A 21,558-nucleotide genomic window follows, 5' to 3' on the forward strand; every position below is an offset into this window, starting at 1 on the left:
CATAGTGGAAGGGGCAGGGTCCTCCCAGCAGCACAGAGGATTTCAGTGTAGTCTGCATTACCAACCGTTTCTCCTTGCTGAACATCAGTGACAATTAGATGTGCCCCCGTAACAGTGACCTCCACAGTGTCCCCATAACAGTGACCTCCACAGTGTCCCCATAACAGTAACCTCCACAGTGTCCCCATAACAGTGACCTCCACAGTGTCCCCATAACAGTGACCTCCACAGTGTCCCCATAACAGTGACCTCCACAGTGCCCCCATAACAGTGACCTCCACAGTGCCCCCATAACAGTGACCTCCACAGTGCCCCCATAACAGTGACCTCCACAGTGTCCCCATAACAGTGACCTCCACAGTGTCCCCATAACAGTGACATCCACAGTGCCCCCATAACAGTGACCTCCACAGTGTCCCCATAACAGTGACCTCCACAGTGCCCCCATAACAGTGACCTCCACAGTGCCCCCATAACAGTGACCTCCACAGTGCCCCCATAACAGTGACCTCCACAGTGTCCCCATAACAGTGACATCCACAGTGCCCCCATAACAGTGACCTCCACAGTGCCCCCATAACAGTGACCTCCACAGTGCCCCCATAACAGTGACCTCCACAGTGCCATTAGTCACTTCCGCCGATCCTCTCACGACTGCTTCTTGCCATTTGTGAGCATGCTCTGCTGTGGTGCATTATGGGAGTTGTAGTGTTCACTCTCAGCCTCTCCCCTCATCCTCTTCTATGTTGTATTTTCATGAAAATGCTTGAGCAGAGTTCTCCTTTAATTGTAGAACTGGCTCTGACAACCTCTCCGGAATCCTATTTTTTTCCCTCTCATTTCTTTTTAGATGCTGGGGCGTAAACCAGAATACTGCAATCTGGTACATTATCAAAGGGCCCATGCTCCTCTGCACGTTTGTAAGTATTAATCTTCTAACCTCTGGTCACACCCAAAGCTGAATCTGCAGCTCCATGCTCCTAGGATGCAATGTAGCAGAGAGTAATGCATGCTGGGAGCTCAGCTACACTACGGGGTCACTCTGCCATTTCAGTTCTGAGGGATCCAGCCTGCAGAATGTGACTGGAGTATAAGATATTGTCTAACTTAAAGGAGTCCTCCAGCTTTTAAGGATTCCTTGACCCTTTAAGAAGGACCTGTGCTCCTGGATAAGATGTTATATAACTAGGTCTGTGTCTCGTAGATAAACTTTATTGTGCACATCAAGATCCTGAATCTTCTACATCTGAAGCTGAAGGCGCAGCAGCTGAAGTTTACAGACTACAAATACAGGTAGGACAGAAAAGTCACCCCTGAGGTCTGACGGTGAGCGCCATCTAGTGGATGTAGTAATTTACACGGGTCCCTGCCCCTGAGGAACTCAATACAGATGCAAAATCCATGACTATAGTGACAGAATCAGATTTAATGCTCCTCGGGGGCGGAGTCTATCTTTAATGAAGATCGACTATTCTGTACTATATCATGGTTTATTGGGAAATTTAGAGTTGACTAAGAGGGTGCCCCTTACCATACCCCTTTTAGCAGGAGCCACATACATGGACGTGCATGTATTGAAACTGTTGGAGGACCAGTAGAACCCGCAGCCCGGGGTGGATCATTGAAACCAATAGATGCTGTGTACAGTTTTTACATCACACACTAGAGGTCCCCCTCTAGTTAATTTTTGGGGCCCTATGATCTGAAATCCGATTGTGGAATCTGGAAGGAACAATATTGGGGTACTAAAAGTCCACTGCTGAGAACTCTGCTGCCTGTAGGACCTGGAAAATCTGTATTATTTGTGCACTGGCCCTTTAACTGCACAGTTAATCAGGGGAGGGGCTAAAATGTACTCGTGGGTTGGCTTTAGTGATGTCATTAGGACAAGCGGCTTCCACTGCTGGGACACCATACCCTAGTTTTTTGTAAATGTTGACCCACTACGTCTCTTTGATATCTCCTATTTTGCTTTTAAGGCTTGCCAAAGCGACGCTCATCCTCATCCCGCTCCTGGGGACTCACGAGGTCTTGTTCACCTTCATCAGTGATGAGCACATCAATGGTTTGACCAAGCATGTTCTGCTCTTCATCCATCTGACCCTGAGCTCCATCCAGGTGACCTCATCTGACAACCAGGGCTTTAGAGTTAAGAGAATCCTAAGAGTAGTGACCATACTGCCCCCTAGCCACACCCCCTAGGGGCAGCACTGTATCTAATATATGCCCCGTCTCCACCCCCTGACTCTTTATCACTCTGGACTCTTCTATTAAAGGAATATCCTATGATAAAAAATGAAAATTAGACATCATATAGAACGTGACGACCTCTTTCTAACAAACCTGGAACCAGCCCGGTACCTCTCACGGATCTCCTCATTCATTGCTCCTAAGGGGCGTGTCCTTCCTCAGGGGGCGTGTCCTTTCTACTGCAGTCGAATGACGGAATTGAGCATGTGTTCAAGAGAAATACAGAAAAGAGCAGGTGGCGCTATACAGATAGATGTCAGTGAATCAGCACTATACTCCAGGTGCTGGTCTGAGAAATGTAGAATATTTTTTGTGAGACAGCCCCTTTAACAATATGTTTTCCATTCTTCGCAGGGCTTTGTGGTTGCCTATTTATACTGCTTTACTAATGGAGAGGTAAGTCTACGTGTATGCATTTATGCTCTGGTCACACCCAAAGCGGCAGTGAAAATGATGCTGCTTTCCTGTTACTAGCTTGTGTCATATTGTGGGAGCCATGAATAACTGAGGATTTTAGGTCTATTGCCAGGGATAGCGAGCTAAAAATAATAACTTTTGCTTTGGATGTGAATAGAGTATAACACAATACTAGGCATGCAATATTGGTAACATAAGCCATTTGTAATGCTGGCTCGCGTGCGCACCCTGCATCCCGTGTCATAAGCTGGAGTTCTTGTCAGCGACATCTTCTAACCTGAAGAAAGATCATCCCAGGTGATTCTCGCTTTAAGGCTCCGTAGGCGCAGAGCTGAGGCAGTAAATGCCTTCCTGCAGATAGTCAGGAGATTTATTCTTCATCAGTGAAAAGGTCAATTAGTCGTCTTCCTCACTGAGCCATAAAAACATTAATTACCAGGTTACTGTACGGTATTATCTCATGAAGACTCAGGGAGGTAAAACCCTGCACACAGTAATACGAGGCCTTATACAAGAACAAGCCTCAGGATAGAATAAGAAGGCTAGGAGCACCCTGAGGATCGGCGCTCAGTCAAGGGGATACATAAAAAAATAATTATATTCCATGACTTCCAATAAGTAAGGAAAATGGTCTGAAGAATTCATCATTTATCTGCTTTGCTTCATTTCTGACTTCTTTTTTCCTAGACAGAATACCGTGGTAGACTATGTGTAGCCTCCTATGTACACGAATATAACTACTATAATACTGCCTCCTATGTACAAGAATAGAACTACTATAATACTGCCTCCTATGTACAAGAATATAACTACTATAATACTGCTCCTATGTACATGAATATAACTACTATAATACTGCCTCCTATGTACAATAATATAACTACTATAATACTGCTCCTATGTACAAGAATATAACTATTATAATACTGCCTCCTATGTACAAGAATATAACTACTATAATACTGATCCTATGTACAAGAATATAACTACTATAATACTGCTCCTATGTACAAGAATATAACTACTATAATACTGCTCCTATGTACAAGAATATAACTACTATAATACTGCCTCCTATGTACAAGAATATAACTACTATAATACTGCTCCTATGTACAAGAATATAACTACTATAATACTGCTCCTATGTACAAGAATATAACTACTATAATACTGCTCCTATGTACAAGAATATAACTACTATAATACTGCTCCTATGTACAAGAATATAACTACTATAATACTGCTCCTATGTACAAGAATATAACTACTATAATACTGCTCCTATGTACAAGAATATAACTACTATAATACTGCCTCCTATGTACAAGAATATAACTACTATAATACTGCCTCCTATGTACAAGAATATAACTACTATAATACTGCTCCTATGTACAAGAATATAACTACTATAATACTGCTCCTATGTACAAGAATATAACTACTATAATACTGCTCCTATGTACAAGAATATAACTACTATAATACTGCCTCCTATGTACAAGAATATAACTACTATAATACTGCTCCTATGTACAAGAATATAACTACTATAATACTGCTCCTATGTACAAGAATATAACTACTATAATACTGCTCCTATGTACAAGAATATAACTACTATAATACTGCTCCTATGTACAAGAATATAACTACTATAATACTGCTCCTATGTACAAGAATATAACTACTATAATACTGCTCCTATGTACAAGAATATAACTACTATAATACTGCTCCTATGTACAAGAATATAACTACTATAATACTGCTCCTATTACAAGAATATAACTACTATACTACTGCTCCTATGTACAAGAATATAACTACTATAATACGCCCTATGTACAAGAATATACTCTATAATACTGCCTCCCTATGTACAAGATAACTACTATAATACTGCTCCTATGTACAAGAATATAACTACTATAATACTGCTCCTAGTACAAGAATATAACTACATAATACTGCTCCTATGTTACAAGAATATACTACTATAATACTGCTCCTATGTCAAGAATATAACTCTATAATACTGCCTCCTATGTACAAAGAATATAACTACTATAATACTGGCCTCCTATGTACAAGAATATAACTACTATAATACTGCTCCTATGTACAAGGAATATAACTACTATAATACTGCCTCCTATGTACAAGAATATAACTACTATAATACTGCTCCTATGTACAAGAATATAACTACTATACTACTGCTCCTATGTACAAGAATATACTACATAATACTGCTCCTATGTACAAGAATATAACTACTATAATACTGCCTCCTATGTACAAGAATATAACTACTATAATACTGCTCCTATGTACAAGAATATAACTACTATAATACTGCCTCCTATGTACAAGAATATAACTACTATAATACTGCCTCCTATGTACAAGAATATAACTACTATAATACTGCCCTATGTACAAGAAAATAACTACTATAATACTCCTATGTACAAGAATATAACTACTATAATACTGCCTCCTATGTACAAGAATATAACTACTATAATACTGCTCCTATGTACAAGAATATAACTACTATAATACTGCTCCTATATACAAGAATATAACTACTATAATACTGCCTCCTATGTACAAGAATATAACTACTATAATACTGCTCCTATGTACAAGAATATAACTACTACTATACTGCCTCCTATGTACAAGAATATAACTACTATAATACTGCTCCTATGTACAAGAATATAACTACTATAATACTGCCTCCTATGTACAAGAATATAACTACTATAATACTGCCCCTATGTACAAGAAATTAACTATGTACAAGAATATAACTACTATAATACTGCCTCCTATGTACAAGAATATAACTACTATAATACTGCCTCCTATGTACAAGAATATAACTACTATAATACTGCCTCCTATGTACAAGAATATAACTACTATAATACTGCTCCTATGTACAAGAATATAACTACTATAATACTGCTCCTATGTACAAGAATATAACTACTATAATACTGCCTCCTATGTACAAGAATATAACTACTATAATACTGCTCCCTATGTACAAGAATATAACTACTATAATACTGCCTCCTATGTACAAGAATATAACTACTATAATACTGCTCCTATGTACAAGAATATAACTACTATAATACTGCCTCCTATGTACAAGAATATAACTACTATAATACTGCTCCTATGTACAAGAATATAACTACTATAATACTGCTCCTATGTACAAGAATATAACTACTATAATACTGCTCCTATGTACAAGAATATAACTACTACTAATACTGCTCCTATGTACAAGAATATAACTACTATAATACTGCCTCCTATGTACAAGAATATAACTACTATAATACTGCTCCTATGTACAAGAATATAACTACTATATACTGCTCCTATGTACAAGAATATAACTACTATAATACTGCTCCTATGTACAAGAATATAACTACTATAATACTGCTCCTATGTACAAGAATATAACTACTATAATACTGCTCCTATGTACAAGAATATAACTACTATAATACTGCTCCTATGTACAAGACTATAACTACTATAATACTGCTCCTATGTACAAGAATATAACTACTATAATACTGCCTCCTATGTACAAGAATATAACTACTATAATACTGCTCCTATGTACAAGAATATAACTACTATAATACTGCTCCTATGTACAAGAATATAACTACTATAATACTGCTCCTATGTACAAGAATATAACTACTATAATACTGCTCCTATGTACAAGAATATAACTACTATAATACTGCCTCCTATGTACAAGAATATAACTACTATAATACTGCTCCTATGTACAAGAATATAACTACTATAATACTGCTCCTATGTACAAGAATATAACTACTATAATACTGCTCCTATGTACAAGAATATAACTACTATAATACTGCCTCCTATGTACAAGAATATAACTGCTATAATACTGCTCCTATGTACAAGAATATAACTACTATAATACTGCCTCCTATGTACAAGATTATAACTACTTTAATACTGCTCCTATGTACAAGAATATACCTTGCTATAATACTGCTCCTATGTACAAGACCCTATAACTACTATAATACTGCCTCCTATGTACAAGATTATAACTACTTTAATACTGCTCCTATGTACAAGAATATAACTGCTTATAATACTGCTCCTATGTACAAGAATATAACATATATAATACTGCCTCCTATGTACAAGATATAACTACTTTAATACTGCCTCTATGTACAAGAATATAAACTACTATAATACTGCTCCCTATGTACAAGAATATAACTACTATAATACTGCCTCCTATGTACAAGAATTATAACTACTTATAATACTGCTCCTATGTACAAGAATATAACTACTATAATACTGCTCCTATGTACAAGATTATAACTACTATCAATACTGCTCCTATGTACAAGAATATAACTACTATATACTGCTTCTATGTACAAGAATATAACTACTATAATACTGCTCCTATGTACAAGAATATAACTACTATAATACTGCCTCCTATGTACAAGAATATAACTTCTATAATACTGCCTCCTATGTACAAGAATTTAACTACTATAATACTGCTCCTATGTACAAGAATATAACTACTATAATACTGCTCCTATGTACAATAATATAACTACTATAATACTGCCTCCTATGTACAAGAATATAACTACTATAATACTGCTCCTATGTACAAGAATATAAGTACTATAATACTGCTCCTATGTACAAGAATATAACTACTATAATACTGCCTCCTATGTACAAGATTATAACTACTTTAATAATGCTTTTAGGAACGTTAGGTCAGTGACGGTTAATGATCTGCTCACATCTTTGAGAACTGTGTTGCTAGCACATTTACGTTTTTTCTCATTGTCCTATTCACAGGTGAAAGCCGAGCTCCGGAAACAGTGGAACCTCTTTCTTCTCCAGTATTTTCCGTGTAAAAGTTGTTTTTTTCGTAATAAAGTGAAATACAAAACTCAAGTAGCAAAGAAGACGAAGAGTAAATTCTTCGCAGACAGAGGGAATAGCCAGGACGGTAAGAAGAACAGCAATGTGCAGCTCCTACAAGCAACAGTCAACACCTCCTCCGACCTGGGCCCCGAGAACAATGCCCCAGTGCAGTATTTTTCCAGGAGGAGTGTTTCAGAGAGCAGCGATGGGGGTTTGACTTTGGGGGAAACAATAGAGGAGACTGTAGAAATAAGTGAAATTTAAGATTATTGTAGGATGGAGTCGTAGCTGAGGTAGCCCCAAGGACAATCTTTGGAAGTTTTCAACAGTTTACAAAATTTCACCAGGAAAAATAAGAGCTTGTGAATAGAAGATGGACCATGGTTTAGAAGAACAAGGAGAACATCTTCTGTTTATCCACTGGAGGAGCAACTATTTCTTTGTGGCACCCTGTCTTCACTATTCAGTTATCTCACTATGTGACATAATGAATGTAATATACTATATATGACCTCATCGTCCTAGTGGAGAGAGCTACTGGCTTGTTGGGTCATCATGTGGTTATGAACATCAAAAAAATCCCTATAGAGGCCTACAGAAAATTAAGGTTGTTCTATTTCCACTACCCATTGTAACTTTTGAAGACTGAGATTGAGAAGGATTAAGATGTTCTGTAGACTTTTAGCAAACCCTATTGATGTTCTTTGCAATATGATGACCCATTTAAGATGTCACAAATACCACCAAATGACAGTAGAATGAAAATTAATGTATCATATAAGAGAGACTATTGACTTATGATGCATGACTTCTTCAATGCCTTCAACTCACTGTTTGTGATGCTTCTACCACCGTCATGAGTCAGGACCCAGCGTCTTTATAACACATGGTAGAGAAATCCACGTCTTACGGGTTCCAGACCAACGTCAAATTATTTTGGTCTCCATTCTGATGATCGAGCACCAGGATTTTGGGTGGTTGTATGATCAATGGTTTGCCAAATTCACAAAGCTATGGCTGGTGGAATTAATATTTGGTCTGGAACTAGTTTCAATGTACTCAGATAAGACCATGACCTCATAAGGCTCAATAAGAACTGCTGGTCCCTGACATGGTGCTCAATGTCTTGTGTGGAAAATATGTTGGCTTTCAATGCAAAATGCCTGTAGATCTGTCCCACAGCACCTCAACCCCAACTCATACCAAAATGGACTCACATCGGAAGCCTTCTTGACAAATGAGCCACCAGCTCTGATAGTACTGCTATGACCGCTATATGTTGATGACCTACGTATAAAATAGGTCATGAATATGAGATGGGTGGGACCTGACCCCCGGCACCCCCACTAGTCAGCAGAAGCAACAGCTTCTAGAAGTAAACAGAGTATGGAGCCGGTACACCAACAGTAGTGGCTGTTCCTGGATACTACAGCTGATGTTACAAGTCTATGGTGGAGGAGCATCAACTGCAGTACCAAGAGCGGCCACTAAATGCCGTATGGCTCTATAGTGCTCCTGCTCTGCACAGTGTTTACTTCTGGAACTCGTGGACAGCTGGTTGTGGGGGTCCCAGTTGTCAGACCCCCACTAATCTCATACCAATGACTTATTTTATGGATAGATCTTCACCATGTTAGTCACAGAAAAGCCTTTAAGGCAGCGTTACATTGCGTCACATTGATCTCTATGGTACTGTTATGTTGACATCTTATACCTGTTTAATGTCATAAATGCTGTATATGGTATTGTTCTCTAGTCACCTCCTGGCAGTATTGTGTGGGCCCTGTACAGTACTGTTATGTTTACATCTTATAGCAGTATAGCTACAGCAGATAGTCATGGTATGGCACTGCTATGGCAGTATTATCTTGTCAATATATGACTCTAAGGCACTCCGCGGTATTATTACATGAGTACAGTATGATACTGTTTAATAGGCATCTTGTGGCAGTATTTGGTCACCGTATGCTACTGGTATATTAACACCGAATTACAATATTGTAAGTCTACAGAATGGCACTTTTATGTAAGTATTGCAAGGTTATTGTAAGGTAGTGTTATGTGAATACTGTATGGTACTATTCTGTTCTGTAGGCACCTTTATGGCAGTATTGTATGGGAGCGTCATAGTGTTATAGAAACTGGTACTGATAAGTAAATACATTATAATACTTCTATGTGGGTACTATATAGCACTGTTATGTGGACACCTAATTGGCAGTAATATTGGGTACACCCAAAACCAGCAGGGGGTAGCGGCCTAAGAGCTAACGGGAAACCAGCAGACAAACCAAATATCCACCAGAAGCCTTCAGTGTTGTATTAGTCAGCTCTGCTGAATCTTACCGAAAACTGGGGTTTCCGCACCATTGAGCTGGTACAACTTGAACCATATGTGACATTTGTATTAACCTGTAATATAAACCAGTTATTAATATGTAAATATTCGGGGGGGGGGCTTCTTTTTTTTTTCAGATGTAAATTGTTTGTAAATCAAGCACAAAATTATTTTATGGACACAAAAAATAAAAAAAGGATTTTAAATACAACCGAATCATGTGTGACTGCTAATAAACCACTACTAAGGTTCTCATATTACTGTGTAGGTGTGAACAGAGAGGGCAGTACTATAGCAGTTATATTCTTGTACATAGGAGGCAGTGTTATAGTAGTTATATTCCTGTACAAAGGAGCAGTATTATAGTAGTTATATTCTTGTACATAGGAGGCAGTATTATAGTAGTTATATTCTTGTACACAGGAGCAGTATTATAGTAGTTATATTCATGCACATAGGAGCAGTATTATAGTAGTTATATTCTTGTACATAGGAGGCAGTATTATAGTAGTTATATTCTTGTACATAGGAGGCAGTATTATAGTAGTTATATTCTTGTACATAGGAGCAGTATTATAGTAGTTATATTCCTGTACATAGGAGCAGTATTATAGTAGTTATATTCTTATACATAGGAGCAGTATTATAGTAGTTATATTCTTGTACATAGGAGGCGGTATTATAGTAGTTATATTCTTGTGCATAGAAGCAGTATTATAGTAGTTATATTCTTGTGCATAGGAGCAATATTATAGTAGTTATATTCTTGTACATAGGGGGCAGTATTATAGTAGTTATAGTCTTGTGCATAGAAGCAGTATTATAGTAGTTATATTCTTGTACATAGGAGCAGTATTATAGTAGTTATATTTTTGTACATAGGAGGCAGTATTATAGTAGTTATATTCTTGTACATAGGAGGCAGTATTATAGTAGTTATATTCCTGTACAAAGGAGCAGTATTATAGTAGGTATATTCTTGTACATAGGAGCAGTATTATAGTAGATATATTCTTGTACATAGAAGCAGTATTATAGTAGTTATATTCTTGTACATAGGGGCAGTATTATAGTAGTTATATTCTTGTACATAGGAGCGGTATTATAGTAGTTATATACTTGTACATAGGAGCAGTATTATAGTAGTTATATTCTTGTACATAGGATCAGTATTATAGCAGTTATATTTTTGTACATAGGAGACAGTATTGTAGTAGTTATATTCTTGTACATAGGAGCAGTATTGTAGTAGTTATATTCTTGTACATAGAAGCAGTATTATAGTAGTTATATTCTTGTACATAGGAGCAGTATTATAGTACATAGGTGATAGTATTATAGTACTTATATTTTTCCACATAGAGTGCGGTATTATAGTAAATATTTCTGTAAATGTACCATATTACTTGGTTAAGCTTTTTACATGATTTGTCAGTGTTGTTCTCTATTTAATTATCCCCCTTTTCTCAGGCAGTCGTTGCAGGTAGGGAACTGATGAGCTCCAGATAATAAGCCAGTTTTTGTAAAGAGATCTAATTAGTAGAACTAATTGCAAAATGGGTCATTTGACAGCTCGGCATTGTCTGTATATCTGACCTCAGTGCACAGATGGCGATTTAATCCACCTAGGCTTGGGTTTAGTCCTTGTGCACTGGAAGATTTCTAAGCTGATTACGCTCCAGGTTCTTGTGTGTGAAGATGATAATCATGTTGCCTTCAATAATGATGAACGACAGCTATGTAATCACACCTAGTCTACAGTTTCTCCATGCTCTGTGACAGAGGTGCTCTGAGTTCTTCTGTAATATTTGTGTCCCCTTCGCCCAAGAACGGAAATATCAAAGTTTAAAAAAGTTTCCATCAGATTCACATAGGGGCTAACATAATCATACTCCCCATGTCCTAGTCGTACTACATATGAAGATACTTACACATTGGATTATTGTAAATTCTGAAGCATTGAGCATTTAGAATTATATATTTTAACCCACGTTCCCAGTACACTAGAAGAACCCCACCAAAGGGCTTGGGGACCCTACTTGAATCTTATTGGAAGCTGCAAATCATCTTTGTGCCCAAATCTATTTCTGAGCTTACGTTTGGCTTGTGCTTCTAGTTACTAGCCAACAAGCTGATCTGCAGTAAAAAGGAAAAGGTGAATAAATTATGTTCAGATTTTTCAAAAATGCTGACCATTGCCCTTTCGGTGAACGGGTGACCTGAATACCTAGTCCCATATGGGCCTCCGGTATGACTGACTATGGTTGTGATTTCCTGTAGAGTTTATGTATGGCAAACTGCCGACTGAGCCTTCATGGGTAGGAGGCACTTTATCATGAGATGCTCAAAACCCTCTTTTGATGAGTCTGTATATTTATAACTTTTCCATTGTTGCGGCCCCTTTATTTTTGAAGATCAGCAATTATGAAAAATGAGAATTTAATGCAGCTTTCACGAGAGACTGAAGTTGTCCTCTTACTATCGTGAATAAGTTTGATGGAGACTTTGCAGGCGCCAATCAACAAGTCAATTGTTTCTAGATGCGGTGACAAACAATTTTGGTTAAGGTTTGATTGGGTTCAGAATGACAATGATTGCTACCATTTTATTTCATTTTCTTCTCTCAGAAATCTCCATTCATTATTCTTGAGTTGCATTTTCTAGTTTATTTGCTTTTTTCAATTGTTTGTGGCTCTGTTCACTCCTTCATGGCTGAAAACATATGAACAAGGAGACAACTTATCTACTCCACAACTTCCAAAGTGTTTGATGGTGAGGCAGATTTGTAGTCAATAAAGCTTCTTTACTGTATGCATGATGGAGTACCGCTAGCAGGACAGGTGGTGACGTTAGTTTTTTGAAAGGGGCCACATTACAAATTTTTCTTGAGAAAATAGTCTTCTTCTTGAGCCTACATGGTTTCATGGTCTCCATGGACCTATTTTGTTCCTGTTCTTCCACATTTTGAGGCCTAATTGTCTTCTCCAAGAAGTTCAAACTTTGAAAAATATATCAAAAATAAGATATAGGTCCCATTGACATCAAGGTATTTCTGACTCTTCCACTTTGAATCTAATTGCCTTCTCCATGGAGCTTGGTCTTCCCATATAATGTCCTAATGACATTTTAGATCCCACATTTAGGAGATCAGCCCTACCATAAGTATTTTTGTTCAAAAGGATCTTAATGCAAGGAAGGTAGGAAATATTAGGGAAGTTTGTGCTCTCCCTTGTCCCCAGATCCACGAGAGGTGTATGGGAGAGGGCATCTCTTGAAGGTCATATTAAAGAAGCCTGAGTTCCAAATGATTTGTTGAAGGCCCAAGGTGTTAAATGTTTTCCTGCCAATACAATGTGTTGGCCTGAAAATGTTATTTCTTGGAAACCCTATATTTGAAATGATCTCTGAAGGTCTTTTTAATATAATGTAAAAATTGTAAAAGTAAACCCAATATAAAGCATTAAAGAGCAATTCCCAGGTTATGGCTACGATCATCTGCACCTAACTTGGCCATTTGACCACCATCTTGATGGAGTTTATTTTGCTAAGTCCAAATATAGCTCGAGACTTGAGTCTACTCAAATGTGAACAACCCATAGACTAATCTTGAGTCAATTGTAGATTAATTATGGTGAAAGAAATAAAACCTATCATCTTGTCTCCTATATGCAAAACTTACTGAGTTCATGTTGGAGCTATACATCCACTGAGACCATCGGGGTGTAGACATAGTTTTCATGAAGATTTACTTTTAGACCAAAAGATTAGTTGTTGTTAAAAACAATATATGTGAGGCAGGTGGCAATGGATTTCCTCTTTTGCTAAGGTATTCCAAGGATAAAATTGGTTTTGACAGTCTTTGGTGGAACCTCCATCATAGATGAGTCTGTTCCTGAGAAATAATATCCCACAATGTAAGAGCATGATTCTTAAGAACAATGTAATCCAAAAAAATAGCCAAAAACAATAGCACCATCAGTATCCATAACCTACCAGATGGTAACAACCAGGGTGGCAATCCATTTACAATCTCAAAGTATACAGAATTTTACATGTGTTCCATCACCATTATCCTAAACCTCCAATAATTAATCATCTGAAACCCTTTAGAGTGAAAATTTTGCTTGGTTGGTAATTTTGACCATTGTAAGCCGCTAAGGGGTATTGGGATACATGTTTTGTTTGACCTTACCATGATTGCAGCATACTACAACCGAACCTCCTCCATGAAGAGTTCCAGTAAGTGGCATCCATCACTTGTATCTTTATTAGCCATCTTACATCACTACCACTGACCCTTTTGGGTGAGGCCACAGGGGACGGCACTGACACATGATGGGTTTACGGAAAAATCTTGTGGCAATTAATCAATTCAAAAACTGCAGTGGGCACATGTCTTAAAGGGGTTTCCCGCTAGTATATGCCATCATTGTCAGATAGGTGTGGGTCGCACCTCTGGAACATTCTCTTATCTCCAGAATGGGGCCCTTGAAATGAAGAAGCTAACACCACACCACCACGTGCACTCCATTCACTGCTATGGGAGTACCGAAAATAAATGGGCAAGTGCGCTGAGCTATTTTCTTAAGTCTCATAACAGTGGATGGAAAGAGTACTATGCCTGCACGGCCACCTCTCCATTCACCTCTATGAGACTGCCATAAATAGCCAAGCCTGCACTGGGCAATTTTCAGATCTTCCACAGAGTTGAACGAAGGATGGACGCACATGCATGACTACTCTCTGTTCACTTCAGAGGTCCCATTCTAGAGAGAGGACCGAGTCTCACAATGACCAAGCGCTATACAATGTTTAAATAATACTACTATGCAATCAGTGTTCAGATTTGTGGTGTTCACCTCTGGTGCCAGGCCAAGTGACACTCTTTAAGGCAAGCCATGGGGTTGCCTACTTAGAACCAGAAAGGTGGCCTATAGCTGCTATTACAGGATCTGCACAGTGCATTATAGAAGAAGGGCCTTTGTTATAGTCAGATTCCATATCAAAGGCTCCAGATATAGGTTTCATAAGGCTGGGTTCACATCTGTGGTTTTATCTCCGGCAGAGGAACAGACTACCGGAGTTTACTGGATCTGGCACAGCTGGCTACCACCGCACATCGCTGAATCCCCATTCAATGCAATAGGATCCAACAGCGTTCCGAACACTTACCGGCATATGTGGCGACTTTCAGACAGACAAAAAATGCTGCATGTAGCATATTTTGTCCGGCTGAGGGTTGGCATGTACACCAGGTTCAGTGAATTCTGGCAGTCTGTTTCCCGATGGAACAGACTGCCGAAATTAAGGATGCAGATGTGAACCCAACCTAAGCCACTGCATCAGCTTTACCATCCCTATTAATGTCGTTAACCGTGAGGACCCATGTCATGTGATCAACACACTTTATCAATTACCTTACCTGATTTTCTGAAGTAATGCAATGTCACAAAGCGAGTATCATTGTCTGCATGATGCTTAAACCTCAGTAATCCTAACAAGCCTTATCTGGATTTAGAGGGAGGCAGAATATTCAGCTCATTACCTCCTTGAGTTTTACAAGTAAGACAATAGAAAAATTCTAGAACATTGTTCCTTCATCATGGGCAATAGCAAAAGCAGTGCCCTATCTAAAGAGATTCTAGAAGAACTTCAGTTGAACACTAAATTTACCCAGGAAGAGTTGTGCACTTGGTATCAGTCCTTCTTAAAGGAATGTCCGAGTGGAAAGATCTCCAAACAGCAGTTTGAAAATATCTACTCAAAATTCTTTCCGGATGCTGATCCAAAAGCATATGCCCAGCATGTCTTCAGAAGCTTCGATGCCAACAACGATGGGACGCTGGACTTTAAGGAATACATGATTGCTCTTCATATGACCTCATCTGGGAAAACTAACCAAAAACTAGAGTGGGCATTCTGCTTATATGATGTAGACGGAAATGGGACCATCAGTAAACCAGAAGTTCTTGAAATCATCACGGTAAAGTATTTCTCCTCTGGTCCTTCATTCTTAGCACCAGCAGTAATCTAGACGTCATACACACCGAAGATGAGGATCTTGTAAATCCAAATGACCCCAAATCCTAAACTAATTAAAGAAAGGGTCAGGGAAAAATGTGCTCTGCACTTTGGGACTTCGGTATTTTAATATTGTATTTAAACCATAGATCTTCAAGTTCCACCAACCATATGGCAGTATATTTAAAAATATATATATATAATTTTGAAAACATCGAGAAAATTTTAAAATGTTTAATTCTATACATTAACACACACAGTAAATCACAGAAAATCTACAGCTGCTGTTGGTGGAATTACGCACATGAAAGGCTTTAAGGAATCTTAGTTAATTGCTTCATAAAATCAATCGTAAATCAGGCAGGTTATAAGAAGACAGAAAGAACAAACCATTCAAAGTCTCCTGGATTTTTTTTTTTTACATACTTATGGACATGAAGTTATTACAATTTGATTTTGGAATATTTAGATCTTATTTGAAGTAAATTAAGTTATTTTTCATAGTCCTCTAAGGAGCTGAAAATTCTTAAACTTATTTTACTTAACTTATTCACATTTGTATTTTCAACCTGTTTTAATTGAAAAAATATTTTATTATAAAAAAATTCAATGTAATATTATTTAACATAAAACAGTAAATTAAATTCTTTCCAAGGTTAATAGATACACAGTAAAATTCTAATTAGCTTGTAAACTGACCGGAGGGCAGAGATTTATTGTGGACTAATTGTTTCTGTACGGAAAGAAATTGCATTTCTCATTAGTCAGAGACTAATTAACATGAACCCATTGTAATAAAAGTCTCATTACTCTTAGAAATGTCAATTTAAGTTATCTCAAATGTCTACAAACTTAAATAAAAAAAGAAACAAAAATAATAAACAACAAAAAATATATCCTGCCATCTTTAAATTACAATATTGTGATGATGATCACTATGGCTCTAAGTGTATTATTTTACACTATATATGAACACACATTATTTTATTGTATTATCTTATATTACATTTATGTTATGTTTTTTATTTGTTTCTCTTTTTTCTTCCCTCTATGACTGTGTACACAGACGTAGCTGTCAATCACTGATAGCTCCGCCTCCTTGACTTCGAAGCCCAGAAAGAGCAAGAATATTAATGAATAAATTACAGGTTTTACCCAATCTTTTCCCACAAAACTATATATAAATCTGCTCAGCTCCACCTGCGCTATAACATGCGGCCTGTAGCTCAGACATCATGGTCAATGTGACCGGTTCTTTTAATATGTAAATAAATGTAGTTCCATATGACAATATCGAATGCCCTTAGATTGTATTATATAGGAATTTCTTATTCCCTTTTTCATATTCACAAAAAATGTATTATTTTTCCTAAGGCATCCATCCAACCATTCTACTCTGCTCATGCTCTTCATGAAAATTGACCAATTTCCATTAGAAACTTTTTCAATTACTATTGTTTTTAGAATTCATAAGCCTTCTACATTAAATTAGTCAAAAATTAAGACAAACATTTCTGACTAACCTGCACTAACCTTATTATATTGATTTTATTTACTTGTATTTTGAGAAAATGCACAGTTTTTGCTTTTTTTAGGCAATATTCAAAATGATAAATGTTGAAGATCAAAAACATCTTCCAGATGATGAAAACAGTCCAGAGAAGAGAACTAATAAAATATGGGACTTCTTTGGCAAGAAAAATGATGGTAATGTTTATACTGTAGATATTGTCTTATCATTATCAATCTAACCTTGTATTCACATTAACATGACCCACAAGTCTGTTGTACCAAGACAGTGCTCAATTGAAGCTTTAGCTCTTTACTTAATGACCAGAGCATTTTATCCTACATTAAGGAGACCAACCAAGAATGGTCAATGATGTCTGGTGGATTCTCAGCTACCACAAGTTATATGGTCACACAATGGGCACCATTCAATGTATGAGCCATGAAGGGTCTATAGAAGTCAATAGTCCTATGAAAAGTTAATTTAGCTTAGGGAACACCAAGTATTTATTCATATCTTTATTGATTGGTTGACAAAATGGCTATCAATAATTATGAATAAGGAATGGTAAGAACGTGGAATAGCCTACCCTTTAAAGATGACTTGACATAGTGATAGTTCTCTAAAATGTCTTCTTAGTCCTCTTTATAGTGTTTCCAAGATATTTCAGCTTGGAATAGGAGTCTATAAAGTGCAGAGCTGACTTGGATCCAGATTCCACCACGTGTGTAGTCCTCTCCATCAAAGCCTATGAGAGTTATGAAAATAGCTTAACAAGTTACTCTTTTAGACATCAAAAGAGAGAGTCCTGTGCAAATAAGGGCCCCCACTCAGCAGCTTCATGTCAGTTCGCGGCCATCTGGGGAGGAGGGAAGGATGAATTTTCGAGGTCCACAAGGATCTTAGGGTGGTGGAGCCCAAGTTTACATTTCCCATGTGCACCCCTTTAATCTAACTATGGAGATAGGCCTTGTTCTTGCCATCATTCTAGATCCTCTTTGTAGGACATTCTAAGATCCATCACTTGGAGGTTGCAGTGTTGGGAACTGTTCTTTATGATAGGATTTTGCATATATTTGCACACCCCTACCCCAATTTGGTTAAGTCTACTTGCACAGTATATTATAATCTGTTATAAAATATTGACCACTGGATCTGTAAGCCCATATATAAAACCTATTCATATAACCAAAGTACTTTCTATTCACAGACAAACTCACAGAAGGGGAATTTATTCAGGGAATCATGAATAATAAAGAAATCCTACGTTTGATCCAGTTTGAACCTCAAAAAGTCAAGGAAAAACTAAAAGAAAAGAAATAATAAATCGTGAGCCCCTCACCCTACATCAAAGACTGTGAATCACTACTACAGCCCCATCATCCCGACCACTGTATCTCCTGGGACGACATAGACTGATATGAAACACTTGTCCTCCTTAAACTTCCCTTCCACCAAGTAGTGATACGTGTGTCCCGTAACGCTGCGCCCTCATAATTAGACTAACCAATAATCCATGGATTACATCAGTAGTCTTATACACTGAAGGTCACTCCATAAGCAAGTTGAATCCGCAACAGAATGAAGGTGCTGAAGACAAAAGGAGAAAATACAAATTCAAATCAAAAATGTTTTCTCTGTTGTTCCAAATTTTTAAAATCATTTTTGTTTTATTGATTTTTTTTATTTCCTTTTGCTTATTAGCAAAAAAAAAATGTGCATTAGATTATTTTTTTTAAGATTTTAGTGGTACATGTCAAAAACAACCATCCCAGTCAAGAAATATTTGAGTATTAACACAGATGATTTTTTTTAAAGTACGAATGATGTAGTTATTATAAATATATATATATAATTATATTATATAATATTATATTATAATTATTGATAATGTACTAAAATTGAAGGCAAAAATAGAAAAACTGATAAAGTGAAATCCTTAAACAAGTTATAACCGTAGTATTTAATAGAGATCAACTGGTTGAAAGTTTTTTGTGAAATTATTTAAAAAAGAAATTCTAAATGAATTTGTTTTGGAAAATAAAATTGTAATTGCATGAAAATTGTACAAGCAAAAATAAAATATTTTAATTAAAATTAGAAATTTTGGGAATTTTGTTGATGGGCATTTACAGGTACACTGTAAGGTACTGGATGTAAAACACTCAAGCCTGATATTCCTCAATTTCCTTCAGACCTTCTGTTTAGGTGCATCTCCTCATCCTACCCTGGCCAAGTTCCATCCATTGCTACACCGTAAGACTTTTCACCAGGTACTTTCAATTTATTGAGTTTATTGTCCCCCTTACTCAGAGCATAAACTAAGAACATGAGTTTTACAGAGGGGGTTTGTTCTACACCTTTAGTCTCATAGGGTATGTTCAGAGTGAGGGTTTATGGTTTCTAAACAGACCTACAGGAACCCCAATGAATCAGAAGCCTTCACTTTTTTAAGGCCCTCAGCATGGACGTGATGATCTATCGTGCCTATTTGAACTGTATTAGGACATCTCTTTACTAGGATAGTTTACTTTTTTACTAATATACCTACAGGAGTCTGATCCTAAGAATAAACTTAAGCTTTTATTTAGGTTTTATCTTAACTCCCTCACAACCCATGGGGTATATACCATTAGAACAAGAAGATTTCATTGCCTAGAACTCCTTAAGACTAGGGATGAGCGAACTCGAACTGTATAGTTCGGGTTCGTACCGAATTTTGGGGTGTCCGTGACACGGACCCGAACCCGGACATTTTCGTAAAAGTCCGGGTTCGGGTTCGGTGTTCGTCGCTTTCTTGGCGCTTTTGTGACGCTTTCTTGGCGCTTTTTGAAAGGCTGCAAAGCAGCCAATCAACAAGCGTCATACTACTTGCCCCAAGAGGCCATCACAGCCATGCCTACTATTGGCATGGCTGTGATTGGCCAGAGCACCATGTGACCCAGCCTCTATTTAAGCTGGAGTCACATAGCGCCGCCCGTCACTCTGCTCTGATTAGCGTAGGGAGAGGTTGCGGCTGCGACAGTAGGGCGAGATTAGGCAGATTAACTCCTCCAAAGGACTTGATTAACTGATCGATCTGCAGCTGTGGATCATTGAGCTGCTGATCCTCAATTGCTCACTGTTTTTAGGCTGCCCAGACCGTTTGTCAGTCACATTTTTCTGGGGTGATCGGCGGCCATTTTGTGTCTTGTGGTGCGCCAGCACAAGCTGCGACCAAGTGCATTTAACCCTCAATGGTGTGGTTGTTTTTTGGCTAAAGCCTACATCAGGGTGAAGCTGTCACACCAAGTGCATTTAACCAGCAATAGTCTGTTCATTTTTTGGCCATATACAAAATCAGGGGCAAGCTGCGCCTGTCACCAAGTGCATTTAACCCTCAATGGTGTGGTTGTTTTTTGGCTAAAGCCTACATCAGGGTGAAGCTGTCACACCAAGTGCATTTAACCAGCAATAGTCTGTTCATTTTTTGGCCATATACTAAATCAGGGGCAAGCTGCGCCTGTCACCAAGTGCATTTAACCCTCAATGGTGTGGTTGTTTTTTGGCTAAAGCCTACATCAGGGTGAAGCTGTCACACCAAGTGCATTTAACCAGCAATAGTCTGTTTATTTTTTGGCCATATCCCAGTCTAATTCTGTCACTAAATCCATACCGGTCACCCAGCGCCTAAATACTAGGCCTCAAATTTATATCCCGCTAAATCTGTCCTTAGTGCTGTAGCTGGGCGAGTTATTTAGTGTCCGTTCAAGCACATTTCTTGTTCTGGGTTGAAATACAATTCCCAATTTAGCAATTTCATAATTTAGTGGTTTCTGCTATATCAGAGCTATTTGAAATCTATCCCTAAAAGGGTATATAATATTCAAGGTGCACATTGGGTCATTCAGAATAACTTCACACACACCCGCTACTGTGTATTTCCAAGTCTAATTCTGGCACTAAACCCATACCTGTCACCCAGCGCCTAAATACTAGGCCTCAAATTTATATCCAGCTAAATCTGTCCCTAGTGCTGTAGCTGGGC

At 37.7% G+C, this 21,558-nt stretch overlaps 2 protein-coding genes across 2 annotated transcripts in view; both read left to right on the forward strand.

Annotated features, from left to right (window-relative positions):
• GLP2R (glucagon like peptide 2 receptor) overlaps positions 1-10,107 on the forward strand; it is a 128,752-nt gene extending 118,645 nt beyond the window's left edge. Inside the window, exons 9-13 of the mRNA XM_044297228.1 lie at positions 851-920; positions 1,205-1,293; positions 1,980-2,118; positions 2,605-2,646; positions 7,594-10,107. Coding sequence (XP_044153163.1) covers positions 851-920; positions 1,205-1,293; positions 1,980-2,118; positions 2,605-2,646; positions 7,594-7,926 — 673 coding nt within the window. The 3' untranslated portion in view covers positions 7,927-10,107. The remainder of the gene's footprint in view (positions 1-850; positions 921-1,204; positions 1,294-1,979; positions 2,119-2,604; positions 2,647-7,593) is intronic.
• Positions 10,108-15,602: 5,495 nt separating this feature from the next.
• RCVRN (recoverin) lies at positions 15,603-18,860 on the forward strand. Its single transcript, XM_044297229.1, has 3 exons — positions 15,603-15,983; positions 17,617-17,728; positions 18,742-18,860. The coding sequence occupies exons 1-3, from the start codon at positions 15,603-15,605 to the stop codon at positions 18,852-18,854; spliced, it is 606 nt and encodes a 201-aa protein (XP_044153164.1). The 3' UTR covers positions 18,855-18,860.
• Positions 18,861-21,558: the final 2,698 nt, after the last annotated feature.

This window comes from Bufo gargarizans, chromosome 6 (assembly GCF_014858855.1).
Source record: "Bufo gargarizans isolate SCDJY-AF-19 chromosome 6, ASM1485885v1, whole genome shotgun sequence".
In the NCBI taxonomy this organism is placed as follows: domain Eukaryota; kingdom Metazoa; phylum Chordata; class Amphibia; order Anura; family Bufonidae; genus Bufo; species Bufo gargarizans.

Coding starts and splice junctions, on each gene's coding strand:
- RCVRN (XM_044297229.1), top strand. CDS start 15,603: ATGGGCAATAGCAAAAGCAGTGCCCTATCTAAAGAGATTCTAGAAGAA. Junction 15,984..17,616: donor AAGTTCTTGAAATCATCACG/GTAAAGTATTTC, acceptor TGCTTTTTTTAG/GCAATATTCAAAATGATAAA. Junction 17,729..18,741: donor CTTTGGCAAGAAAAATGATG/GTAATGTTTATA, acceptor TTCTATTCACAG/ACAAACTCACAGAAGGGGAA.